Source organism: Rhinopithecus bieti, unplaced genomic scaffold (genome assembly GCF_001698545.2).
Source record: "Rhinopithecus bieti isolate Rb0 unplaced genomic scaffold, ASM169854v2 scaffold_9996, whole genome shotgun sequence".
NCBI lineage: Eukaryota > Metazoa > Chordata > Mammalia > Primates > Cercopithecidae > Rhinopithecus > Rhinopithecus bieti.
Window position 1 is genome coordinate 5,693,893 of NW_016806973.1, and position 21,158 is coordinate 5,715,050.

Here is a 21,158-nt window from a genome sequence, read left to right on the forward strand (position 1 = left end):
ATATCGAAAAACAAAATAAAATAAAAAAAAAAGAAAGAAATGTTCAGGAAAGAATGAGTCTTTGCAAAACTATCGACAGTCATGCTGGCAATTGGGCAGAGGGAAACTTAACTTTGAATATTGGAATGGTAATTCTGTCATGTAGTCTTGTAGCTTTCTGAAGTTTCAATAAACTTAAATATGTTCATGCCCACTGATGTGGAACTTATAGTCTAATTTTGACATTTAACTAATATACATTGAATTCTTTAACCCATTTATGCCAGAAGTTGCCATATTTTGAATTTTTGCATGAGTTAAAAATTAGACCTTGGCAATGACCTTGAGCAGTAGGATATAAAGAACTCTCTCACATGCTTAGTATTCCAATAATGGAACACTAGGCAAAAGTGGGTCAATATGTTCAAATAAGATTTAAACAAAATAGATGAATATTGATAGTCATTTTTTTTTCCAAAATGCACTTATTGACTAAAGATTTGCACTGGGAAATATATTTCTTTGGGAATAGTCAAAATTAGAATCCAGTCCTGAATCTATAACTTATAAACTTTTATTTAATTTCTCTCATATTGAACTTCCCAGGGAGGAAGGAAAACTCCCTATCTCTAAGGACTGTTACGCTTAAATAAACCATAGTTTATGTGAACATCCAGCACAGTGCCACTGCATAGAATTCATTCAATAAATTACACTTCTCTTCCAGAGCATCAGAATCTACATTTTCTGGCCAGGCACGGTGGCTCATGCCTGTAATCCCAGCACTTTAGGAGGCCGAGGTGGGCGGATCAGTTGAGGTCATGAGTTCGAGACCAGCCTGGCCAACATGGTGAAGCATATATAATATACAGACACACACACACACGCACGCATATATAGTCTAGAATAAGGAATACATTGTTATAATAAAGGAGGAAAAGTGAAAAATATAATTTCTACACAGCCAAAGCATTAGACCCTGTCTTGTAGATTCATCCTTTGAACTCTTTCATTTGAATAATTGCCCAGTTCTTAACCTGATAGTGGATGAGAAAAATAATCCCTTGCCTTCCTCCACCAAAGACCTAAAGATAAATATTGCTTTTTAAAAGTAAATCTTAAATATTCCCAAATTTTCTATCTGGCTTCATCTTGTTCATGTTGAAAACACAACAGTGGGGTGTCATCAAAGCTCTAATACCTGAGAATAAAAGCATAGTGCCAATACGCATGAACAGAAGTTTTGTTCAGACATGCTGGAGACTTCTGCAGAAACTAACAGAATCTAACTGGCTTCAGTAATTTCAGCCATCTACATCTTTTTCTTCTTATATAAACAATTAATGTTTTGGTTTTCCTTTTTAAAGAAAATCATGTGAAGATTTTATTCATTCTCCCTAAGCCTACTTAATATCAAACTGACACATGGCTTAAGTGAATAGAATCTCTGATTTCCTTTCTTATTCTAGAGCTACTATTAGGTAGGAGAAGTATATCTGAATCCTTGTAAAAAAAACTTCAAAGGAAATTTTTAAGATAAAAAGAAGGTAAACACGTGTGTAACCTCCGTTTCAGACTTGTTACCTATTGTATCATTTTCTTTGCAGTATTGTAAAGCATAAAAAAATAGGAATTAAGATGTCAAAAAAGAATTTTCCTTTTTTAAAAGTCTGAGCTGGAAGGGATAGGAATTCTTAAATCCAAAAGGAAAACTAAGGTCTGAAATATCAATTTGATCTCACAGGTTTTTTTTTTTTTCTTTTTTCTTTTTTTTTTTGGTAGTGATTATAATAAAACAGGAAAAGTGCCTACACTTGGATATAAGTGGCAAGACAGTAAACTATCAAAAGGATAGCTGTAAGCAGTGATTAACAAAATTTAGTGATAGACATTACTAAAGACCAGATGTCCCGCTAACTGAAAATCACCACTTAAACTGGATAAAACATTTATGTGATTTCACACAACACAGAGTTCAGGATTGCTTGATCTTACAGGTCAATGATATCATCAGGGCCCAGAGTCCTGTCAGCCCTCCCGCTGACCATTCTTTATGTCGGTTTCATCTTTAGGATACTAGGAAATACGGGTTGTCCATTGAAGTTATGACATTCATATAGAGAAGGCAGTGTAACCATTTCTTCTGTTTTTTTTTTTTTTTTTTTTTTTTTTTTTTTTTAAGAGCAACAAAAAATTTATCAGTAGCATCCATCCTGTTCCCATTTCTAGCTGATTGCCTTCCAGGTCTCACTGATCAAAACTGGGTTACTTGCTGGTTCTGAAACCAGCCACTGTCAAGGAGAATGGGATTTCCATGACTGAATTAAATTAATTAATCAGTGTCTACATTACATTTGGGCAGACCACCTTCCTCTGTATTGTATGGAGAGGAGGTAGATACAGGAGCAAAATAGAATTTTTATTAGAAAGAAAAAGAGAGAAAATTAAATCTCTAGGAAATCAAGGGTAACCACTATTCTATATTCCAAGATCCAAGAGAATTAAACAGAGTAGGTAAGTGTGGAATACTGAGACATGAGAACCATATGCAGAGAAGAAGGGTAAATAAATTTTGTGTCCAACATTTAGAAAACAAAAAGAATATATGGAATTATTGAAGATGTTGAGAGTTGAGTGAAAGTAATAGACATTTTTGGAATACAACCTGTAGCGTAAAATCTCATATTGGGCAACTAAGTGAAGTTTTGCAGATATATGACAAGCTCCACAATGATTAGGCAAACAAAAAGAATCCAGGTTTAATGACTAACTTTAAAAATAAAGCTCTTTTCAAACCTTTCATTGATAATATTTGCAGAAATCTCCCTAGGTATCTGGAATAGCTATAAAAACTTTGCTGTGTGAAAATATGGTGAAGGATAATGACTGTGTTCCTTTTCCCACTTATGCCCCTGGATTAGGTTTCTGTTATCAGTGGAACCTATCTTGGTTTGGATTATATGAGTAAGCAAAATGGAGGTGAAGGCGGCATCATTATCAATATGTCATCTTTAGCAGGTAAGGGCAATTATTACATTAAGTGTAACATTTTCTTATTGGTAATTTGGACCACTGAAACAAATCTTCAAAGCATATTTATTATCAACTCAAGTTTGAAATTAAAAATCTGACTTTTTTGTAGTTCCATGGAATTTTCTATTGCAAAATATCAAAAGTTTGAAAAATATGTTTATTTCTCTTAATTTAACTTGTGGCTTTTCTAGTTATCTTACTGAGTAATATTTGAAAACAAAATGATAATTTTTTTTAGAGCTGCTGTTTTTCATAGGTTGTTGTGAGACTCCTAAGCAATAATGCATGTGAAAGCACCTTTGGCAAAGTAAAAAGCATGAAAGTAAAGTTAAGATGTCTCTGCTCCCATGTGATTTTAGTAAGAGTGTGTAACTTTAAAATATGACACATATCATAGTTAAGATATGTTAAACTAATAAATAAAGCCAGATATATGTGTGTGTATGTGTGTGTGTGTGTATATAATGTTATGTTAAACTAATAAATAAAGCCAAACTTACATATAGTATAAGCATATTTCTTACCCGTACATCAGTCCAAGGCAAGATCCTTGTTGCAGGTGCCTCTTCTGTATGCAGACATTTGAAAACCTGACTGGCAGAAGTTCTGTCGTCTTCAGCAGGGAGCTCCTACCCTAGAACTGCTGGATTCCTTTTTGTCGAGCAGAAAGAGAAAAAGAACATGGAGCAGGCATGGCTACTCTTTTAAAAACCCCAGCCCAATAATGGCAGACCTTCTGCTCACATTTCAATGTAGAACTTGAGCTCATGTTTCACCTAACTAAAAGCGAGTCTGTCTGGGAAATGCAGTCTAGCTGTGTGCCTAAGAGAAGAATGGATTTCAGAGGGCAGCTAATCGTCTTTTCCACAGCATGCAATCCTAAACTATATTATTTTCAGAGCAGTGTGATTTAGTATCAGCTGATATCTTATCCCTCAATACTAGCTTTAAACCTCTGACTGGACTTTTTGGAGCAACTGAGTCAAGTGACTTTACTTTTGAAAACTCTAAGAAAAAAATCATCAATGATTCTTGAATAGTTCAAGTGAAGTTGTGAAGTTTAAGAAGTCTGGTCGATATGGACAGCAAATCTAAGTCATCTATGTACAAAAAATCAGACTTTTAAAAATTATCTGTTTGATTTTAGTCAATGTGGTGATTCCAGAATAGAAATTTCAGCCCCACGCCCCACCCCAACCTTGGCATCCCAACTCCAGTGATTTGGGAAGTTGGGTTTGGAGGTACCTGTGATTGAACCACTGTCTGATTCTCAGCATTTTTCTCATCCCACTAGGAATGATTATTTTATATCACTGTAAAGCTGCCGCCAGAGGAGATTTAGAAATCTCCTTTAGAAGTTCTCAAAAATAAACTAGCATCTCATTTTCTGGGTTGCTTAAAGTCAAAATCATGTCCCTAAAGCTATTATGAACCTATTTCTATACATTTTGGGGTAATCAGATTCTTTTCCTAACAGTACAACTACTTATAACTTATAACATTTAATTCTAATGATACTTTAAAAGAGCATGGGCAATATTTGAAAGGGATATGTGTTCCAGAGAGGGCCAAATGTTAAGCTGTGGGAGACTGAAACCCTAAAAATAAATTGGCAAAGCTAAATCTATATTATTTTGAAATAAAATCATAAGAAAAAAACAAGTGACTGGAGAATTAAAAAGAGATACGTAGTATATTCTTAAAAGTTTATTTAAAAACCTGGGGCTGTGATGAAGGTTGATAATTCTGTATATTGTTTCTATAAAGCTAAGAGGGCCAGCAAAGCTTGGAGTACCATGAATATTATACAGGGAGCCCCTGGCCTTTATGTCACCAGAGGCACTGATTTCATTCTTTGGAAAGCTGAAAGCCTCAGGGTTGGATCAATTTAGGACGATCTGGGAGAAATTCTGTACCATATGAGGGCGCTTACTTGCCCCAAAGAGCGTGAATAAAGAAATGCAATGTAGCATTACTGCCTTTTATCTGATTAAAATATTCAAATATATAATACCATTTATTGAGCACTGTTTAACCGATATCATTTTAAACACTGTACATTATCTCATTTAATCCTCACAACAACCCTGTGAAGTAAAATTCGATAATTTCCATTTTGAAAATGAAGAAACCAAGGCAGGAGAAGTATGAAATATCTTGCCTAAGCTTACACATCAAGTAAGCCTCAGAGCTGGAATTCACATGCAAATAGCCTGGTACAAGTCTTCTTAGAATTTTAACCACTAGATTATCTGTCTGTCTCTCATATCTATGAGTTTATTTGTTAATCTACCTGTATTTATCTCAGCCTAACAGAAAAGTAACAGCAACTGAAATCGTTTGACTTGAATAAACCCTTGCAATTTGCTCGTCTCTTCAGGCTTCATGGGCACAGCTCTAATCTCATGGCTGCATTACTAAACCTTCAGTGAAATCTTAAGCTTTTGCTCCATTTGACACTTCCAGTAAAGTCCTAAAAATATTTGGGGAGCTTACCAGTGTCACAAGTCAAAACATGCCATTGAGCAGAGCGGTTTAAGGCTTGCAATTTGATGTCCACTTTGCTTTGTTGGCTAGGAGCTTGCTTTAGCTCACTGCCACCGGACCCTACCCCTGGGTGTTAATCCTCTTCTTACCTATGTTAGATACAACATTTGCAATCATGTGTGGGCATTTCTCTATTTATGCAGATAAAACGATGACTTGATAAAAATTCAGTGGTCACATTGCTTTGGTTTTAAATTACTTTCCTGGCACTGGTACAATTTAATGAATAATACTGCATTACAAACTGCTTCTCCCTCTGATTTTCCTCCACATGTACAAGGCAACACTATGTAAAATGGTTAAATAGCTGAAGTTTATCATTGTTCCCTCTGCTTGGCTTATTACTCTCTCCATTTTTAGAAGTTGTCCTTGGCACCCTCCCTTTGTCATTCCAACCTCCACACCTCTTGTGTTTATACTGTTTCCTCGTTGCTGCTGGCCAATGTGGACAGTCTACTTCCTTTCCCATCCAGGGTTCCCACTAACATGCCTTCATCTCACAGAGTCTTAAAATGAATTGCCTTGTATTTTATCCACCAACAGAGAGCCTCCAGTTCTTCCCATAATGAAATTAGTTTGATAAAAAGTCAGGATATTGTAATAATGGGAGAAGGCAAAAGAGGACCCCTCCGTCTTTATCATTCCCACAGAAATGGTATCAACAATTTTATGCCCTTGAGTCATAGCATGTAGGAAGAGGTGAGAGGACCAAAATAATCTTGAAGGAGTTATCAGAGTACTTCTAATATTTGACTACTCTGTTTTTCCAAACCTTGCTTCCTGACAGATTTTTTTTTCCTGTTTTACTCCATACCGCTTACTCTATTGAAGGAATGGCTGTGAGTAATATTCAGTATTCAACTCAACAGGGCCTATCCTCATGGTCTCTGGCGTGGGTACAGTGGAGTCCTTCACTGTCACAGTAAAACCTTAAGTTGGCACACTGGTTTGAGTAGAGAAGTTAATGAGTAATGACCACTGACGCGGACAGAGTATCAAATGCAATTAATAGGTTTAATAAACAGGAGCAGTTAAGTAGACAATGATTCCTCAGCAGATTATGGGATGGGTGTGCTCCAGTCTGGAGTTCCACAAGTTGTTCTGAGTGTTGTTAACCCACATGGACTTTTCTACACGAGTTTTTATTTATAAACATAATATACAGGCAGACACTAATTTTGCCGCATCCATCCTGAACTATTAAATCAAAGTTGGAAGGAACAATAGAAGAACAAAGTCTGGTTTAATGCAGATAATCAAACAGCTGTGCTCCATTAAAATATCCCATAAGAGTCAAATGCACTCCATTTGTTTGTTTTTTTGTTTTTTTTTTTGAGACAGAGTTTCACTCTTGTCACCAAGGCTGGAGTGCAATGGCAGGATCTCAGCTCACTAAAACCACCACCTCCCAGATTCAAGCAATTCTCAGTCTCCCCAGTAGCTGGGATTACAGGCGTACATCACCACACCTGGCTATTTTGTGTGTGTGTGTGTTTAGCAGAAACGGGGTTTCACCATGTTAGTCAGGCTGGTCTCAAACTCCTGACCTCAGGTGATCTGCCTGCCTCTGCCTCCCGAAATGCTGGGATTACAGGCGCACTTCGTAGGTATTTAATTGCTTCAAACTGTGGGAAAGGAAGAGTAATTGTCACAGGAAAAGGAGCCTACCTACCGACCCTGCTACATACTCAGTTAGTGAGGCTGTGGTGTTCATTTGGGACATTCTCTGTCACTCAGTAGCATTTTGTGAGAGATACCATGAGGGTCTTATTTACTCAAAATTGAAAACATTGGAGTCTCCAGAAAATATTTAAAAATCATAGAAAATTTTCAGCATGTCTTAAGTAACAACCGAGTGGCATAGCCTCTTGTGCTGCAAGTTTTATCTATAATAATATAATTAGCTCATAGTTTGTGTTAAGGTAGAAGTGCTAAAATTACTACCTTAAATAAAAAATTCGAGTTAATCAAACATATGTTGAGCATTTGCAGAAGGGAAATGGAGATATTAAAGGAACTAGGCAAAGTTTCTACCCCAGGAGCTGTATATCAGTGTCTTGTTATCGAGATGACAGAACCAAGTCATTTCCATGGCATAAAGTATTTAAACAGAAGCATGGGCCAGGTGTGGTGGCTCACACCTATAATCACAATGCTTTGGGAGGCCGAGGCTGGAGGATCACTTGAGACCAGGAGTTAGAGACCAGCATGGGCAACAGAGTAAGACCTGATCTCTATAAAAAATTTTAAAAATTACCTGGGTGTGGTGGTGCACACTAGTGGTCCTTGCTACTCAGGAGGCTGAGGTGGGAGGATTTCTTCAGCCCAGGAGTTCAAAGCTGCAGTGAGCTATCATTTTGCTACTGCACTCCAGTCTGGGCAACATATTGCTACTTTGTCTCTCAAAAAAAAAAAAAAAAAAAAATCAAAAAACCCAGAAGCATGGTATTTAAGTTGCAAGACCTTGGGACTCCAATAGCCTGAAGAATGGACTAGAATATCCAGAAATTCCAGGTGAAATAAAACATTGATCGTCTTCTTCTATCTCCAGGCCAAAAGTAAGAAAATCGCATGGTACCATCCTCTACTGCTGCTCTTGTGATAAGGAAGCAGGTCGAACACATATTTAGCAATTGCCAAGCTCTAGGCATTGTGGTAAACCTTTGGCTTTATGACATTCACATTTAACTTTTACAAGTCTCTACAACAGAGGTCAATTTATCTCCAACTTATACTTGAACAATGAATCTCAAACAGATCCTGAAAAGTGTGGGAATTAGCAGTGGTAATAAAAGTAATTTTATTTTGCTCCATTTTAGCCTGTGTCATAGAGTGGATGTACTGTTCCTATGCTGTGAATCATAAGTGCTCAGATGCCAACTGTCATGAGTATGGGAGCCACCCTTCCTGCTTAGTGTTGGCAAAGTTCGCCCATGTCAGTCTGCAGAGTTCCATTTTGCTCTCTTTTGGCTTAAAATAGTTAAAAAGACACATATTAGAAGTAATCAGTAGGAATGATCAAATATTTGTAAATGAGGCATTTTGAAGGATAGATAAGAGATTCGGGGTTTCTTAACATAGGAATGAGAGGGCTACTGAGAAACGAATAGTCTTCTAGAACAGCGCTTCTTAGACTTTATGTGTCTAGGGACTTTGTCAGATGCAAATTCTGATTTCAGGAGGACAGAGATGGGTCCTGAAATCGTGCTCCCGGGTCATACCGCTCCTTGAACCACATTTTAAGAAGCCAGCCACTAGATGCATAGGGATGGATATTTTTTGAATGGCTAAGGGAGCTTCTCTCAGTTTCCTCTGACCACAGCCTAGGCAATGACTGAACACTAATAGCAGCTGTCTGAATCACTGGGAATTGCTATTAGACATATCTTTCTGGGAAGATTTTTTGTTATAGAACATACAGTGGTTTTATGAAAGCATGTGTCACTTTTTTTTTTTTTTTTTTGAGGCAGAGTCTCGCTGTGTCGCCCGGGCTGGAGTGTAGTGGCGTGATCTCGGCTCACTGCAAGCTCCGCCTCCCGGGTTCACGCCATTCTCCTGCCTCAGCCTCTCAAGTAACTGGGACTACAGGCGCCCGCTACGACGCCCGGCTAATTTTTTTGTATTTTTAGTAGAGACAGGGCTTCACCGTGTTAGCCAGGATAGTCTCGATCTCCTGACCTCGTGATCCACCCACCTTGGCCTCCCAAAGTGCTGGGATTACAGGCGTGAGCCACTGCGCCCGGCCGCATGTGTCACTTTTTAATGTCATGTCACACTCTAAAGCATGACTTAATGACAACCATAAGAATGAAAAAAAAAAAAACAACAACAACAAAAAAAAAAACAGCCATCAGAGAAGGTGTTCCATTATGCGGAAAATCACAAATGAGGAAGTTCACCACTTTGGTCAGCTGTATGCACGAACCATATATAAATATTTATCGCTAGTTCTCCCTTTTTTCTTCAAGTTAGAGAAGTGGTGGTTAAAAGAAACAGACGGGTACACGTTTTTTTGTTGGTGGTGGTTGTAAAGAAAATGTGACAGCTTTAGATTCCTGCTTTTTTAGCATAGTAACAGAACTCCAGGTTATCATACGAGGGTCACCATTCTTAGATTCACAATATATTTCCCTAAGTTGAATTTTCAGCATTTTTATATAGTCCATTTTACATGGTTTTTCTCTTGTTAAAAGCAAATCATGTTTGTGGATTTAGTATGACTGCCCTGTCTGAGGAGATTTTTGTTTTGCAAAAAAAAATCTTTTGAGCTTTTTGCCCTCTGTGAAATGAAGAGATTCAAATTGGCTTTTGTAAATATGGGTAGAAAGATTATGAAGAATAGAAGAACTAATGTAGAGAGGGAATTTAAATTTTATTTTTCTAAATGACTTCTTTTGTTCTATCAGTCCACATGTAATTTTCAGATATTTTAAATGCTTTCAGGTATTTTAAATGCTATGTGTAGTATCTCATCAGTCTAATCGTTTAGTGTTATTATCCTGAGTGGTTTTAGAAAGTATTTCTTTGTTTTGTGGGTAGAATTTCTCCCTCTACTGATTTTTTTTTCCTGTAACTTTACAGTTATGACAGACATAAATCTGCTACTAATTGTACTTAGTGTATTTTAAAAAGAGCCATTTTGTATTTCTATAAATAAACTTGCACAATGGTGGGCCTATCAGAAGTACTGAAAAATACTATTCTTAACTCTTTTAATATAAGGTATCCATTTTTAAGCACAAAGACAGGATTTCTCACAATGTTAAACAAAATGCCATGTCTTTAAAAGCAGAGACTGCTCTCACATGGTCACGATCCCTTGTTTTATTGTTGTTGCTATTCTTAAGTCCCTTAATATTGTGACAAGATATTTCCATGTGCTCCCTAATTTTGAGAATTATTTTGCAAGATAAAAAAACAAAAAAAAAAAAAAAAATGAACCGCGGGCGCGTGGCTCAAGCCGCTAATCCCAGCACTTTGGGAGTCCAAGACGGTGGATCACGAGGTTAGGAGATTCGAGAGCATCCTGCTAACACTGGTGAAACCGTCTCTACTAAACAAAATACAAAAATAAACTAGCCGGGCGACGGTGGCGGGCGCCTGTAGTCCCACGTTACTCCGGAGGCTGAGGAGGCGAATGGCGTAAACGCAGGAGGCGGAGCTTGGCAGTGAGCGAGATCCGGCCAGCTGCACTCCCAGCCTGGGCGACAGAGCGAGACTCCGTCTCAAAAAAAAAAACCATATTCATTACAGCAACTAGTCCTATAGTCATTTTACTGGTATCTGGCTATTCAACCAGTAGAATTCCACCTTCGCCCTGCAACAGGGGTCCTCCCATTGGTTTTATACATTTCAATTGAGTATATTTAAAATATTACTTCATTATACTTTGCACTTAAAAGAAACTAAACACAGAGTACTTATGTGAATTTACTTCTGTAGAGCCTGTTGATTTAGGATTAGAAACAGTCCAGTTTGCCAAGGTTCAGAAATCAAACAAATTAGGACACTATATCAGAATTGTGACATTTTAGTGCAAAAGATACATTTTCATTAAAAAGTACAATGTAGATGAACTGATAAATAAGTCAATAAAGTGATTATTTGAGGTGTTTCATCTGGTTTACTCTTGATGTTGTATAGTCTATAGGTTTGGACAAAGGTATAACAACATATCCACCACTATCATATCAAACAGAATGGTTTACTGCCCTAAAAACCCTGTTCTCCACCTGTTCATCCCTTCCTCCCAGCAGCTCCTGGTAACCACTGATCTTTCAGCTGTCTCCATACTTTTGCCTTTTCCAGATGTCATATGGTTAGAATCATACAGTATGTAGCCTTTTCAGGTTGGCTTCTTTCACTTAGTAATACGCATTTAGGTTTCCTCCATATCTTTTTATGGCTTGATAGCTCTTTATCAGGGTTGAATATTATTCCATTATCTGAATATAAGATAGGTTATTTGTTCATTCAATGACTAAAGGGCACCTAGATTGCTTCCAAGTTTTGGCAATTATGAATAAAGCTGCTATAAGCATCCACACACAGATTTTTGTGTAAGCATGTTTTCAGTGCTTTGAGTAAATGCCAAGGAACTGAATGTTGGATTTTATTGTTAAGAGTATGTTTACTTTTGAAAGAAATTGCCAAATTGTCTCCCAAAGTGGCTGTGCCATTTTGCATTCGCAACAGCGGTGAATTAGAGTTCCTGTTGCTTGACACATTCATCAGTATTTGGTGTCTTCAGCATTTAAACTTCAGCCATTCTAATATGTGTAGTAGAATCTCATTGTTGTTTTAATTTCAATTTTTCTATAACATCTGATATTTATCATATTTTCTTTTTTGTTTGTTTTTCTTGAGACAGAGTCTCACTGTGTTGCCCAGGCTGAGCACCCACTATAGTTTCAGGAGAGAAAACTGCTAGGAAATATTACAAGAAATAACCCAAGGGTCCCTCTCTAGAGTTCAAGGCAGAGTAAGAGGTCTTGACTTGAGATAAATATTTTAAATTTGAGTGCGTGTGTGCGTGTGTATGTGTGTGTGTGTGTGTGTGTGTATGTCTGTCATACAAAGATTTAGAGAGACAAATTGAGAGAATTAATTTTTATCCTCAGGAGTGAATACTGAGGATATGTAGGGAAAGAGTGTTCATAGAAAAGCAAAGAGGACCAGGGATATCTCTGGGGTTTTCTAGCATGTTTCGGGGTCTACTCAAGAAAGAGGAGCCAGCAAAGGACATGAAGAAGGAGCTGCCAGTGAATGTGAGATAGGCGACGAGCCTGGAGAAGGAAATGTTTCAAGGAAAGCGTGACTGTGCTAGTTGCTGCTAAGGAAGGGATCAAGCAAAATGAGACAGAGATTTAGCCTTAGCAAGCCATTGCTCATTGGCAACCTCTATAAGATCTGTTTGACTGCAGTGATCAGATGAAAGCCGATTGGAATGAGTTGGCTACTTGGGAGACTGAGCTGGGAGGATTGCTTGAGCTGAGTAGGTCAAGGCTGCAGTAAGCCATGGTCCTGCCACTGCACTCCAGCCTGGACAATAGAGCTAGACCCTGTCTCAAAAGACAGAGAAGAGGGCAGGAAAGAAGGGAGGGGAGGAGGGGGGAAAGAGAGAGAGAGAAAGAAAGTGAGGCCAGGCATGGTGGCTCATGCCTGTAGTCCCAGCACTTTGGGAGGCCAAGGCTGGTTGATCACTAGGTAAGGAGATCGAGACTTTTAACTTTTAATTTTCTTAAACTTTGGAAGCATTGTTCAAGACAGATTGGTAACAGGAAATTGCATACTAATTTATCGTGAAGACTAATAATCTCCAAGACTCTCTGAAGATTCAAATTGTTTCTGCCACTAGGAAGCTTTAAAATGTAGAATATATACTTTTTATATATACTCTTATATTCAATTTAAAAATTGAAAATTAGATGGTAATTTACTGACTTTAAAGATGATTTTCTTTGTGTTTTACATACCATTTACTTTCCTTGACTTTCCAGAAGGCCTGGGGAGGCAGAAAAACACATATAACTCTTGGCTATATCTCTCAGTGTAACTTAGTTCCTATAAATTCTGGACCCATGCCGAGACCTTCCTGGCCAACATGGTGAAACCCTGTCTCTACTAAAAATACAAAAATTAACTGGGCATGGTGGCACACACTTGTAGTCCCAGCTACTTGGGAGGCTGAGGCAGGAGAATCCCTTGAACCCCGGAGGCAGAAGTTGCAGTGAACAGCGATCGGGTCACTGTACTCCAGCCTGGTGACAGAATGAGACACCGTCAAAAAAAAAAAAAAAAAAAAAGAATAAAAGAAAGAAAGTGAAAGCAGTGGAAGGGTAAACATTTTGCATAACAGTGAAAATGTGATTAGAATGTTACAAGATTCATAAAACCAACTGCCATTTAAAAACTGCAAGTAATTTCTCTTATATTCCAGTTGCATTTACAAATCTGCCTTTAAGAAAAGTATGTATGTTGTCCTTGCTTATTACCAGAACCCACAAAACAGTATATTTCTTTTGCTCTATGATACCTTGAACTAGCTGGGGTTCCAAGATTCATCACCTCTGCATATGTAACAAAAATTCATTTCAAATTCATCTTTGACAACCCTTATGAACAATGTCTTTGTACTTCTTGTGGCTATGTGAACTAGTTTATCTCTGATAAAGGTTCATGCTGCATTTCCTGCTGTATATGAACATTGTCCTACAACCACTGCCTTGTCTCATAAACATTTAAGGAATGGGCAAAGCAGGGACTAACAAGAACCAAAAGCAGCAACTCCTGGTTATACTTTTTTATTCCCTTTATCTTCCACTCCTCGTACACCTATGTAACCTGTGGAAACATCATAAATTCTTGTTGACTGACACTGACAAACTTAATTAACTTACACATTTTACTTAACGACAACAAGACAAGCAACATATTAACAATACTTCGAAATCATTGGGTGGACACACTAGGTGTGATCTACCATCCTCGGGGATTTAAACTGCCCTTGTGCAAACATACTTTATAAATTGAGACCTGGCAGGCACCCAGGGAGTGGTTAAGGTCTACATTTATTGCTGAACTTTGGCCCAACACCCTCAAATGATTGGCGGCATTCTGGGAGTAGTTAGCTGGGTGGAGATAAGCATGTCTCAGCAGAATAATTTGGTATTATTAGCATGACATTTGATATTAAATATAGTATAATAATCAGAGATCACTGTTTCTTGACTCAGAGAAGTCATAAACATAAAAAGCATGAAAACAAGTTAATCCAAATTAGTTAAAACCAAATGCAAGAATGACTCTGGTTCAATTTGACTGCTGATTAGATAATTAACAATTATGAGAAACAAGCTTGATAGTAATCGTTACTACAGTATAATAGGTTTTTATTGTTGTTGTTTCGTGTCTTTTTGGAGAGCTGAGCTAGGCTGGAGTTGGGGAGAAGAGATGCTGTAGGTATATGCTATAATACTGCTTTTTCTCTCCAGACCATGGATTTAATCAGTTACTATCGTGCATGTGTGGAAAATTAAAAATTAAAACATTCTGTAATTGATCGAATTTCATAGTTGACTATATAATTATGAAAGGAAATAAAATAGGACCATAATTGTTTATTTCTGTCTTCCTAAGTCAAAGGACAAAGATCTAGGCATCTAAAACATATCAAATAAAAGAAGTTAACTTTTAATTTTCTTAAACTTCGGAGGCATTGTTCAAGACAGATTGGTAACAAGAAATTGCATACTAATTTATCATGAAGACTAATAATCTCCAAGACTCTCTGAAGATTCAAATTGCTTCTGCCACTAGGAAGCTTTAAAATGTAGAATATATACTTTTATATATATTCTTATATTCAATTTAAAATTGAAAATTAGATGATAATTTACTGACTTTAAAGATGATTTTATTTGTGTTTTACATACCATTTACTTTCCTTGACTTCCCAGAAGGCCTGGGGAGGCAGAAAAACACATATAACTCTTGGCTATATCTCTCAGTGTAACTTAGTTCCTATAAATTCTGGACGGCATGGGTCATGGAGCACATAAACTACACTTAGGCTACTGGGTTTTACAAAGCTATCTGGTTTTATGTTACTCTGTTTTTCAGATTCATCTGAAATTGAAATTATCACAAAATATTCATTTGCATTGTCATTATTGGGTATAGTCTGCTTATTTTTTAATCAAAGCATTTCAATGTTATATTCGTTTGTTTCAGGACTCATGCCCGTTGCACAGCAGCCGGTTTATTGTGCTTCCAAGCATGGCATAGTTGGATTCACACGCTCAGCAGCGGTGAGGCTACGACAACCATCATATCTCATTTTCTCTTTGTACACATGCATAAAACATGAATTCTCTAGAGAGGACTCACTTGAGAAATCAATTCTTTTGGATAAAAGATGGAAAAATAGCATACCTCCATCTCAATTATAAAAATAGTTATCAGATCACATAAAGGACCAAATAAATAATAGATCATTTTTAAATGAAGTAGATTCTAAATACAGATGTGTTATTAAAAAATGTATTAAGGATAAGTAATGGGGAGATAGTACTTATTTACAAAAATGACCCCACATGTAAATATTATTAACTTCAGGTCTTCTGAAATGCAAGATGCAATAGGCCCCAGCCATTATTTGTCACCAGAGATACGATGAAAATGACTGAGAACATGGAGCCAGAACGAGGGGTGGGGCCAGACCTTTATTTGATAGAGTGGTCAAGGATAATGTCTCCATGGAGGCCTAGGGTGAAAGGTGTACAGAGCTTAGTAAAATACTTTAGACCTAATTAATCACATGCATTGATAGCATGAGGTAAGAATGCCTGCCTTTTTATAATTCACAAAAGAGCAGCTTGAATGGGGCCTGGCAAGCAAGGGGAACGTAGTTTGAGGTATGTCTCAAGACACCAGCACAGGAGTCAGACCAAAAGCAGCTATGGGTCACTGTTGTGAGCTTGGATTTTATTTCAAGGGCAACCATCCATGGGGCTTTTACACACAGAAGTGATAAAATCAGATTTCCTTTGTTTGAAGACCATTCTGCCTGCTTTTGGAAATTGTATTACAAAGGACAAGTGAAAAAGCAGAAAGAACAGTTGTAGGGGGGCTCTGGGTGGTTCATCTAGGTAAGACAAAGAGAGGATCTAGAGAGATAAAGAGAAAAATATTAGTAATCAAAGAATTAGTAGGAGACAGAAAAAACAGATGCACAAATGTTAACTGTTCAGTCGAAATGGAAGGTAAGTAGTTCTCACACTCTTAAATTGATTGGAAATTATTACTTAATTTGAAAAGACATAATCTTCAGACAGACTTCTTATGAACACATAAAGCTCTCTTACAAAGCAAAGTAAACCTTAAAGACCAGAAATTTTATATTTAAAATTACAAGACTGGAAACTTCTGCAGTCAATTCTCATTATTCATAGTAGTTATGTTCCACAAAGTCACTTGCAAACACTACATTAGTGACTACTGAACCATTGCTTTTAGGGGAAATACGGGGTTAAGTTCCTGAAAGCCTCTGGTCACAAATTTCCAATCAACAAGTCAATATATAACCTTATTTTATGTGTATTCCTGTTTAAAGAAACCTTATTTATTATATGTTGTATGAACATTGAACTCATTACTAAAACACTTACTACTCATGCCTGAACAAAGTTTATCTAACACAAATATTTTCTGTACAGGACATCAGTCTTCTTACACTAAAGAACACTACACAGCACCTCTGCAGTGAGTTTAGCAGCCATTTTAAACAGCAGATTCACCAACAAAAAAGCACAAAATTAGAAAAACATGGCACGGCAGAGTATAGTCTTACTTGACCTCAGCAGGAACATGCACATCAGTGACTCAGATTTCTCACTGCCCTGTGCATGTCCACAGATAACCACACATGCTCCACAAGTATTGATTTCCAGGGTTACAGATAAATTTTAGCAAGCAAATTTAACAAATTTGTTTATATGTAATCCATGAATAATGAAAATTGACTAATTTTTTAATAATTGCAAATAAAATCAGTAGTTGATAAATTAAGCCAAATAATGTTAGTCTGAAAATACTTAAATTGTCTTCCAGATAGGGCAGATTATTAAGAGTGTCTTTAGAATCACAGTTCTAAAGATTTTCACTAAAAGTAATTTTTAATTAAGTATTATTTGCTATACAACCACAATATCTGAAAGAAAACTTGGGATATCAATTCTAAGTCTCAGCTGCTTAGCTTCAGGTTCCTGCAGAGTTCAGTAGATAAGAGAAGCTTACATAATTATTTCCAGGAGTTGTCCAGTAATACTGATTTTTTAAAAATTAATTAGGTGAGACTTTCAGGAATTAATATAATACTTTAGGTATGTGTTATTTTACTATCTACTTACCAGTCATTGTTATATAGCTGGGAGGATATCTAACTAGTATTTTTTATATCAGAGAACTGTAAGATGCTTTAATGATCAGTTTGTCCTGTATTATATGTTTATGAAACCGCTGAAACTACAACCTTCTAATTGGCAGTTGGCTGCTAATCTTATGAACAGTGGTGTGAGACTGAACGCCATTTGTCCAGGCTTTGTTAACACAGCCATCCTTGAATCAATTGAAAAAGAAGAAAACATGGGACAATATATAGAATATAAGGATCATATCAAGGATATGATTAAATACTATGGAATTTTGGAGTAAGTAAAACTGTATCTATTTTCTTCTAAATAATGAAACAAAGCATTATTTAGACAAGCTATAAAAAGGGGGAAATAAGCTTATACAGTTGAGAAATGAACGCAAGCTTCAAACTTTTCGTTTGGCAAACTCTCTGGGAGAAAATATTTTTTTCTGGATTTATGAATAGAATGTAAGTTTACACATTATGAATGTTACTTTGAAATATGTAAAATGCTTCATTACTACCTTCAGTCGTAAAGTTGACATTTCTTTGAAGGCAATGATACCTTCTCTGCCTAAATTCCAAGCAATATTCAAATATACTCTTTGTGAAATATTGCAAGTTTCTGTAGCTTCAACCACTTTTATAAGAAATAGTTGATACACACACATACTTTCTCAATGAATTATGTCTGAATTAGAGTAGTTGAGGATTTCACAGCACAGAATCATAGTTATCATGTTGAAGGAATCAGACCTGAGATCAAATCTTGGCTCTACCACTAACCATGAACTTAGCCATTATACCTCTAGATGCTTCAATTTTCTCACATATAGAGATAATAGTATAACAAACTTAGGGACTTTCAAAAACTTAAAATGATATATGTAAGGTACTTAAAATAGAAACTGGCAAAAAATAATATTTTCAGTAAATGCTAGCTGTTATCAATCATATTACTACACTAATAACATCTATATCTGGTAAGTCTAAGATCTACTGGTATGATAAAGATGAGAAGATGATCATTTGCTCAGTGAAAATAATGAGTATAAATTCCTCCTGCCAAAATGATAGAAGGTTACAGCTTAATTTATCAAATGATTTTGTTAATATCAATAGAAAAAAATCTAATTGAATAAATTAGATAAATAAGATATCTAATATGTAATTAAATAAAAATTGGAAGTAGCAATAGCTTAATGACACACATTTCCTTATAACATGTTCAAATTAATAGATTCTTCAGAAAATAACTTAAAATGAAGTGGCAACATACCTCATTCTTTCGTCTCAAAATACTGTTTTCTTTATTTTTAGCCCACCATTGATTGCCAATGGATTGATAACACTCATTGAAGATGATGCTTTAAATGGTGCTATTATGAAGATCACAACTTCTAAGGGAATTCACTTTCAAGACTATGATACAACTCCATTTCAAGCAAAAACTCAGTGAACAGCTTATGTGTTAGCCGTAGCTGGAAATAAGCACCAATGGCTTATATTCAGACCCTAACTTCATTTGAATATAGCTTTTAAATGAAATGTTAACAGTTTTAAGTTTTCCTTCATGCATTTGATGATAAACATTTCCTAAATTTTGAGTGAAGTATATGGATAAAAAGTTATGAACTATTAAAAATGTGACGTGGACCAAAGCTAGGTTGTAATCCCGATAGTCTAAAAAATGATCAAAACAAATGATATTCAAGGAATATTCTGCCTTTCAGAAAGTGTATTTATATCTGTGATTCATAAATATTAATGTTCTTCAGAACGTCATTTTAAAGGAGATACTTGAATTGTTATTTAAATCAAACCAGATGTAAAACACTCACATACGTAAAGTTCATACTTTAAAAGAGGAAAGCTACTTAACAAGGACAAATATTTCATAATAATAATTTCTACTTATATACCATCTTGCAACTGAACATTTCAGTTCTTCCAAGAGCTTCTTAAAGTAGCATATTTTGGGGGCAGTAGTTAAGGAATAAACTACAGTGTAAACATATCCCAGATGAAAACTGATGTATGGAAAAATGACAGAAAGTAACCGATTGACACTGTTGATTCACAGTTCAGCCTCCCATTGGGGAAAGACATTTCTTTCCTCTGCTCACTTTAAGAACTTTAACTGACTCCAAACATCTCAGGAATTAAACTTTTAACAGTTACAGCAATAAAGAATAGTTAGTACTCCAAAAAATGTTATATTTAAGATATGCTCAACAAGAAAAAAATGCAAATGTAACATTTTTTCAAATTACTTTTTTGTTGACTTCTACAGATTTCAAAAGTGCCTATCTTTCAATACAACTTTTTTGTTCTTATCTCCATAAATTACTTAGTCTTCGATGTATAGCTGTCGAGGAAATGAAACCAATTTTGCCACAGACACAACTGTAAACGTTTTTGTACCTATGCTGAAACTCATAACAACACAGAGGTAAAAATAGCTATGAGGTTTTGCTTTTTTTTGTTGTCAGCTATCTTAAGAATCATTAAATACACCTGCTTTGGGTAACACTCTTTACAAGCAGTAATTAATGCTAATAACGGTGAAAGCACAAGATTTCTAAATCAGTCCTTTTCTCAAATAAATGTTGGATAAGTGACTCACCCTGTCTGCTAACTCCAGACCTCCCAGCTTGAAGCAAAATCTATCCATGTGAGATTGATATGGATTTCCTAGAAGTACTGGAATGTTATCATATCTTGCCCTATTTTAATTCTGCTATAGAAAACTATTGCCTTCACTTTTAAGGATTACTTTGAATATGAATAACTGTAGTCTAGATTTTCATTTAATGTATTAAAGACAAAGTACTGAACATCAATGAACATCTGATAGAGATAAATTGTAATCAGGCACAAGCTTGTTTGTATGTTCTGGCAGTGACCAATCAGCAAATGATGTAGGTATGCCCAGTATCACTTATCTTCTGTATTTTTCTTCTGTCGTGTAAATACTATAAACTTTTATGGACAATTTTTGGACTAGTAGCCTTCAATATACATTGTGCTTTGAATTAGTTTTTTCAAATCAATAAACTATGTAGACATTTAAAAGCAAATCTCACGTAGAACTGAAAAATGTGAGTTACATAAGTTAAAAACTTACTTTAAATCTTATCTTCTATAGGTAACTCTAAATAAATTCATACTGTTATATATCTCTGTATACCAGTTGGGAAAATAATTAAATTGAAGTGTGGGGAGGGGACCTTGGTTTCTTGTATTTTGGTGAATATCCTAATGTAAATGGTATATTTTCAAATGTGTTTTCTTAGTAAAATGAAGTTGGTACTCAGAACAGCAACACTAGAAACACGTAGACATTGAGAAAAAGGTCGAGACTTCATAATGACATTGAAATGTCCTACAAATTTTATTTTCTCATATAAAAATAAATTTAGACACCTGTAATATCATTTAACATTCAAGTGATTATATGACAATTTCTCCTTACTTTTGCTCTCTTTATAAATTTAGCACACTGAAGAGGTCTGAGAATGCAAATTTTGAAAGAAGTTCAAGGTGTTTCACATACTAAACATCATCGGATGGTTTTTCTTAAATTAGAATTTCAAAAGGGAAATGTACTGTTGCGTAGGAAAAGGTGATTGGATCCAGGGTCACAGTTGTTGTCATAAGGTCTCCATCTCCTTCTCTCTTGTTA

General features: G+C 36.0%; 1 protein-coding gene across 2 annotated transcripts in view; it reads left to right on the forward strand.

Annotated features, from left to right (window-relative positions):
- The window catches only part of HPGD (15-hydroxyprostaglandin dehydrogenase), a 33,513-nt gene extending 12,811 nt beyond the window's left edge, over positions 1 to 20,702 (forward strand). For both annotated transcript variants that reach the window (XM_017879141.1, XM_017879142.1), the window contains exons 4-7: positions 2,901 to 2,997; positions 15,292 to 15,368; positions 17,605 to 17,768; positions 18,794 to 20,702. In XM_017879141.1, the coding sequence (XP_017734630.1) occupies positions 2,901 to 2,997; positions 15,292 to 15,368; positions 17,605 to 17,768; positions 18,794 to 18,932 (477 nt within the window). In that variant the 3' untranslated portion in view covers positions 18,933 to 20,702. The remainder of the gene's footprint in view (positions 1 to 2,900; positions 2,998 to 15,291; positions 15,369 to 17,604; positions 17,769 to 18,793) is intronic.
- Positions 20,703 to 21,158: the final 456 nt, after the last annotated feature.